General features: G+C 36.6%; 1 protein-coding gene across 1 annotated transcript in view; it reads left to right on the top strand.

The window, feature by feature from the left end:
• The window catches only part of LOC107685065 (protein moonraker-like), a 28310-nt gene extending 22554 nt beyond the window's left edge, over positions 1-5756 (top strand). The window contains exons 16-17 of the mRNA XM_016481521.1: positions 710-931; positions 4360-5756. Of these exons, the coding sequence (XP_016337007.1) occupies positions 710-931; positions 4360-4498 (361 nt within the window). The 3' untranslated portion in view covers positions 4499-5756. The remainder of the gene's footprint in view (positions 1-709; positions 932-4359) is intronic.
• The last annotated feature ends 1683 nt before the right edge of the window (positions 5757-7439 follow it).

Genomic DNA, 7439 nt, shown 5'->3' with positions numbered 1-7439 from the left:
GTGTGTGTGTGTGTGTGTGTGTGTGTGTGTGAGAGAGAGAGAGTGTGTGTGTGTGTGTGTGTGTGTATGAATGAACACATATTGTGATGGAACAAATTTAACATAAACAAAGAAGCATATACCCCACGTGCCCCCTCCACGCCGCAGAGGACGGAGCACCGCGCAACAACTCACATCGATAGAGACGCTGTCATTACATAGGCTATCTTAAACATTTATTTTTCATCAGTTTATGTTTGCTGAATTTCACCCGCATAAATGTTTAATTCAGCGCAAATATGCCACTTCATTCCCCCACCCCTATGGAGGAGTGCATGAGATCTCCCTACTTTGCATATTAACTACAGAATGATGCTGGGTGTGTTTATTATTTAATTAATCTGCTACTTCTGTTAGCTACATTTAATATACAGAAATGTAAATATAGGGGAAATAAGCCTTTGTTTTTGATTATAAAGACAGAATTACCAAACTCATAAAAAATAATTATTGAAAAATACGAAACCGTGTGACAAACATTATAATACAATTTATTATAATACGATTTATGATACAAAAAGGGGCCCATATGAATATAATTTAATATAACTGTGGCTTAAAAAACTTTTACCACATAGTAGCCTATTACAGGTTTTGTTCTTAACACATAAAAAAATATATAGTAACTTTTATTTACCCCCCCCCCCCCCTTTTTTTTTTCTGTTTACAGGGCTGTATCAGACACATCAATACTAGATGAGGATTCTGTAACTTTAAATGACCCCAGTCATCCAGTCCCAGCTGGAGGAGAAAGTACACCATGGGTTTATCTGACTGTGCCGCCCAGCATGCAGAGGAGTATCCAGAAATACAGGGAGAACCATTATGCCTTCCTGCGTCTGGTCTCGCACGAGGCTCTGGGGAGCTTCAATCCTTGGGCAATAGCAGACAGGTTTGAATCTAATGATTGCTTTATTAATAATACATCTCAATCACCACTAAATTGTGGGTTGAATTTTACCTGAAAGAGGCATGATTTGTACACTCATTTGTTATTTATGGGTACTTTGTTAGATTAGAAATCATAGAAAATCCCTTTATTTATTCCTAATCATGAGAATATGTTAATTAAAGTCTTTGACATTATGTTAGAGAAGCTGAAATTATCAAATTAAACATTTCCCTTTCTTTGTGTTTAAGTTAACAGCTTAGCCTAGATTAACTTTTTAAATTACATGTCACACATCACAATACGTTTCAGAAGCTTACATGGTCAAATTAGACATTTTCCTTTCTTTGTTTTATTTAGCCTTCAATTGAAACATTTCAGTCTCTTTTTTTTCAGTTATTCTTCTGTTAGCAAGCTAACAGCTTAGCTTAGCTTAATCTTTTTAAATGACTTCACATATTGCATATCCAAAGCTAAACTGGTCAAATCAAACATTTTCTTTTCTTTTTTGTTTTCAGTTAGTTATCTGTTAGCAGAGCTTAACAGCTTAGCTAACTAGCATAGCATAGCATAATGCTAACTGGCTAAGAACAGCCCTTTAGATTAGCTTGAACAAAATATTAAGATAACACCTTTTTAATTAGGTATCAAGGAAGGGGGATTCAGCAGCGGAAAAGGACTACACAGGCTCATTAGAAAAATGTGCCTCTATGTAAATTTTTGCAAAAAAAATTCGAAAACTACCTATACAAATAATTCACTGCAGTTTCCAGCTGAAGTGAACACTAGTGGGAGTAAAACGCTAACAACTTTATTCCTTTTCACACAAATTATGATTACAATAGCAGATTATTAAAAACTTTTTGTGTGCATGGTTACTAGCACAATACTATGTTGTGACCTCAAAACGCTTTTACCATAGCGCATGATTGTTAAACTAATACATTTGTCAATTTGCAACACACAACCAGGGCCATATGTATAGCTTTTCTGATGTAGTAAACTTGCTCAGTAGCACACCTAGTATAGCATCATTCTTTTGAAAAAGAGCATTAACCTTTTAGCACCACTTATCGGACATTTCATTTCCAAACTGCCATGGTACATAAAACATTACTAGATTCATGTTCATCTATTTAAGATAAAACTGAATGCACTTTTAGCACCACTCGCTGGACATTTTACTTTAAAGGTGTTGCGAAATGCAAGAAACATTGTAATATAATTTTGCATAAATGACACATCAGGCACAGACTGGATTGGAAAAGGATTGTTCATGACTTTGTTTTGTTCATTTCACCACCAAAATTTGCAAATGAGTCACGACACTTACCCATTTAGATGTCATTATCTGCATCTTAAAGAAGTGACTTCAGTAAACAACTGAACTATGTGTGTACTGAAGCTGCAGTGCGCATGCGGCCCATAGACATCTAACCTAAATTAGCTCTTACTCATTCATCACTGATATCTACAATTTCCTGACATATTTTCATTATTTTGTTTATGCTCAAGACATGTTCCTGGATTTATAAACACTAAAAGCTCAGCTCTTCTATTTGCACCCAGAGCAACAGCAGATTAATCATAAGCCCCAGTGCATTTCCCACAGTGACACAGCTAGAAGGAGTTGAGATTGTTTACAGCCTCGTGGCTATAATGAGCCTCGCACACGATGCCATTTTAAATGTAAATATTAGCTCTGTTTTTTGGTGGGTGCTAATGTAGAGCGTGCTCCTGTGCAAATGAGCGTCTTTGTTGTTCCGCTAGTGCTCCTGCACGCCCACCTCGCCATTAGCATACTTAACAGAATTTTTAAGTTGGTGCAATGCGGTGGATATTTATCAAGTCCTACTAGTCCACAGAGAGCACACTTTTAACAACGGTGGGAAGAGGAACACAAAAACCATAATATGATCCTAGTGCTTAGGTCTCATCTGTCAGACTTGATCCTCGCGGCATGGGCTGTGTGGGTGGTGAGAAGAATTGTTGCAGAAATCATTTGCGGAAAGGAGAAAGTGAGGAATCAAAAGTGAAAATATTTTTCTGTGTGCTGCAGCTTGAAAAAGTATGAGTTATTGCATGGATATAAAAAGAAATTGAGGATTTTTTTTTGCAGAGGTCAGTGTAGCACCGCAGAGACTCTGAATGGTTATTATTCCAGAGAAATAGAGAAGATGGGAAATGTCACGGCAATTAGTGTTGCTGCTGGGAATGTGTGCGGGCACTTGTCAGTCTATGGTGCATTGTGGGTAATAAGAGCCTTCAAGGCAGTCAAGGCCATGAGTGAGCACAGACTGACCGGGCTCTCTGGGTAGCACTGCTCTTTACACAGTGGAAGTTTAAAAGCTTAAAAGAAAAGATTTAGATGATCTCATCACTCCCCTAAAGAGATAGAAAGAAGTAATTTCTATTATTTAATGCTGAGAGAGCACAAACTGTGTTAATTTTGTATTATTTATATACTATTACAATATTTATTATTTTTTCAATTGCTTTGATTTTAATATTTTAAGTTTTCATTTTAATTTTAGTTTAAGTCATTTTGTTATGTGCTTTTGTCATTTTTTTTTGTATATTTCTATATAGCTTCAAAGTTGCGATGAAACAGAAGTAGCAAGTTACTTTTCTTCCATGTCACTTTATACCAGATGTCCAGTTATGACATTTTGATTAAAAATGATGAGATCAAAACATAAAAAAAGAAAAATAATGAAACATACTCTGTATTCTCAGATGAATTGTTCACAATAAAATCTGTAACATACATTAGAATAGAAATAGAAAACAGAATATAAAAATAGGGTGATTTTTCATGCTGCCTTAAAGGGATAGTTCACCCAAAAATGAAAATTCTTCAGACGAATTGTTGAATAAAGTCATTCTTTTTTTCTTTTGCGCACAAAAAGTATTAAAATTACGGTTGAACCCCTGATGTCACATGGATTATTTTACCGATCTCCTACGTCTCTGGACTTGGGAACATTTCAGTTGTATTGCTGTCTATGCAGGGTCAGACAGCTCTCAGATTCCAACAAAAATATCTTACTTTGTGTTCCGAAGATGAACGAAGGTCTTACGTGGTTGAAACGACATGAGGGTGAGTAATTAATGACAGAATTTTCATTTTTGGGTGAACTATCCCTTTAAATAAGTTCATTTACTAAAACTGAAATAAAAATACGTTCATTTCAGTTAGTTTCCAAGGCAACATTTCTAATTAAAAAAAAAAAAAAGATAAATTATTTTTAATAGTTCGTTTTAGTTAACAGTAACAACACTGACACAAAAATATACCCAACATATTTTTTTCTCTCTCTGAATGAGGCGTTTATAATGACTAAGGGATAGTTCCATATTTTTGGGTGAACTATCCCTTTAATGTAATCAATCAATAAGTGCTGTGTGACTTTTTCCCTTGTTTCCTGCAGTCTGGCTGATGAGCTAATGGCTGAGGCTCTGGCTGATGTGGCGGCAGAGTTCCAGGATGTTTGTGAAGAGTATGCGGAAGCTGTTTTCACTTCAGAGTTCCTCCAGCCTGTCCAGTCTCCCACCACGTCAATGTCATAGAGACTCCTTATAAACAACTTAGAAGCAATGACATTTTGATATGTTTTTGGAACTGAACATCCAGGTTTATATTTTTGTATGTTTTTCCATGTACAATCACTGAATAGAACCTGCTGGTTAGAGCACGGTTTATACTCCGACGGGCATTTCTGTTGTAATGTGAAACCTCAGTGGGCGGTCTGACTTTTAAATGCAAACAGATGCTTTTTAGCACACGGCTAACAAATGTCACATTAATGTGTCATAATCCATACAACTTTCTTTGTGCATTAGTCAATGCATTAGTCCACTTTTGCGGTTGCTATTCAGCATAGACAAAAGCCTTAAAAGAACCTCTATATTATTAATGCATTGCAAATGATACGATTTTTGCTGTTTTCTATGAATACCTCACACTAGAGGTTCACACGCTTCCTTCCTCTTGAATGAGCATTAAGGGATGCAGTAATGCTGTCCACGTCAGAACACAAACTTGTTACTTTGTGGACTGATTTCATACACTCTACAACATATGTTTTGTTTCTCTGTGCTAATTGTCTTTAAGTTCACTAAGCATCCATATGTTGCCCAGCGTGATTGGACAGGTGAGGTATATTTAGAGTATGTGTATAGTTTATATGTCAGAGCCTGAGGGGAAAATGGCCTCCAGATGGGTCCAGATGTTGTGCTGGTACGCTGGGAATGTGCTTGGACAGGACAACCAGGGCCTAAGCACTGTAGAATTTACAAGCATTCATTAGGCTCTGTGTGTTGAAACGTACACGCCTACAGCTCTTATATAACTAAATAAAGCTATAATAATCAGAAAGTGCATAGTTTAGACATATTTAGGAATATAAAATGAGGGTCTGTGTCTTTTGAGGGCTTTATATGGCTTCAAAAGTATTGGTTGTCCCTTTTTTGCTTAATTCTAATGCAGTGAGCAGATTTTAGGGTATGTTTCTTAACCTGTCAAGTTGTAGTTTAAACCCCCAGATGTGAGTCACAGGTTTCTTCCCAGTGTTCAGCAACCTACTTATTTGTGAAAAGTGCCAAAAGCAAACTAATAGCACAAGTAACTGCATTTGCCAGCATATTCTAGGCTTTGTGCCATGAACTATTATGAATGCTGTGATGCTACAGGAATATAGTCACCAATTTGGCATGAACTTGTTCTTGGTTGTGTTTTTATTGCTGGTGAAAGATACCTGTTGAATCTGCATTGTATTTATAATCATGATTTAATTTATAATGAAAATAAATGTTTTAAAATGGCTCTTCCAGGCATCTCCTTTGCCTTGGCATATTTTACTCAGTGCCCTAGCTTTTCTGATGTAGTAAACTTGCTCAGTAGCACACCTAGTATAGCATCATTCTTTTGAAAAAGAGCATTAACCTTTTAGCACCACTTATCGGACATTTCATTTCCAAACTGCCATGGTACATAAAACATTACTAGATTCATGTTCATCTATTTAAGATAAAACTGAATGCACTTTTAGCACCACTCGCTGGACATTTTACTTTAAAGGTGTTGCGAAATGCAAGAAACATTGTAATATAATTTTGCATAAATGACACATCAGGCACAGACTGGATTGGAAAAGGATTGTTCATGACTTTGTTTTGTTCATTTCACCACCAAAATTTGCAAATGAGTCACGACACTTACCCATTTAGATGTCATTATCTGCATCTTAAAGAAGTGACTTCAGTAAACAACTGAACTATGTGTGTACTGAAGCTGCAGTGCGCATGCGGCCCATAGACATCTAACCTAAATTAGCTCTTACTCATTCATCACTGATATCTACAATTTCCTGACATATTTTCATTATTTTGTTTATGCTCAAGACATGTTCCTGGATTTATAAACACTAAAAGCTCAGCTCTTCTATTTGCACCCAGAGCAACAGCAGATTAATCATAAGCCCCAGTGCATTTCCCACAGTGACACAGCTAGAAGGAGTTGAGATTGTTTACAGCCTCGTGGCTATAATGAGCCTCGCACACGATGCCATTTTAAATGTAAATATTAGCTCTGTTTTTTGGTGGGTGCTAATGTAGAGCGTGCTCCTGTGCAAATGAGCGTCTTTGTTGTTCCGCTAGTGCTCCTGCACGCCCACCTCGCCATTAGCATACTTAACAGAATTTTTAAGTTGGTGCAATGCGGTGGATATTTATCAAGTCCTACTAGTCCACAGAGAGCACACTTTTAACAACGGTGGGAAGAGGAACACAAAAACCATAATATGATCCTAGTGCTTAGGTCTCATCTGTCAGACTTGATCCTCGCGGCATGGGCTGTGTGGGTGGTGAGAAGAATTGTTGCAGAAATCATTTGCGGAAAGGAGAAAGTGAGGAATCAAAAGTGAAAATATTTTTCTGTGTGCTGCAGCTTGAAAAAGTATGAGTTATTGCATGGATATAAAAAGAAATTGAGGATTTTTTTTTGCAGAGGTCAGTGTAGCACCGCAGAGACTCTGAATGGTTATTATTCCAGAGAAATAGAGAAGATGGGAAATGTCACGGCAATTAGTGTTGCTGCTGGGAATGTGTGCGGGCACTTGTCAGTCTATGGTGCATTGTGGGTAATAAGAGCCTTCAAGGCAGTCAAGGCCATGAGTGAGCACAGACTGACCGGGCTCTCTGGGTAGCACTGCTCTTTACACAGTGGAAGTTTAAAAGCTTAAAAGAAAAGATTTAGATGATCTCATCACTCCCCTAAAGAGATAGAAAGAAGTAATTTCTATTATTTAATGCTGAGAGAGCACAAACTGTGTTAATTTTGTATTATTTATATACTATTACAATATTTATTATTTTTTCAATTGCTTTGATTTTAATATTTTAAGTTTTCATTTTAATTTTAGTTTAAGTCATTTTGTTATGTGCTTTTGTCATTTTTTTTTGTATATTTCTATATAGCTTCAAAGTTGCGATGAAACAGAAGTAGCAAGTT

Source organism: Sinocyclocheilus anshuiensis, unplaced genomic scaffold (genome assembly GCF_001515605.1).
Source record: "Sinocyclocheilus anshuiensis isolate Anshui unplaced genomic scaffold, SAMN03320099.WGS_v1.1 scaffold914, whole genome shotgun sequence".
NCBI classification, from domain to species: Eukaryota; Metazoa; Chordata; class Actinopteri; order Cypriniformes; family Cyprinidae; genus Sinocyclocheilus; species Sinocyclocheilus anshuiensis.
This window is presented reverse-complemented; position numbering and strand designations above follow the sequence as displayed.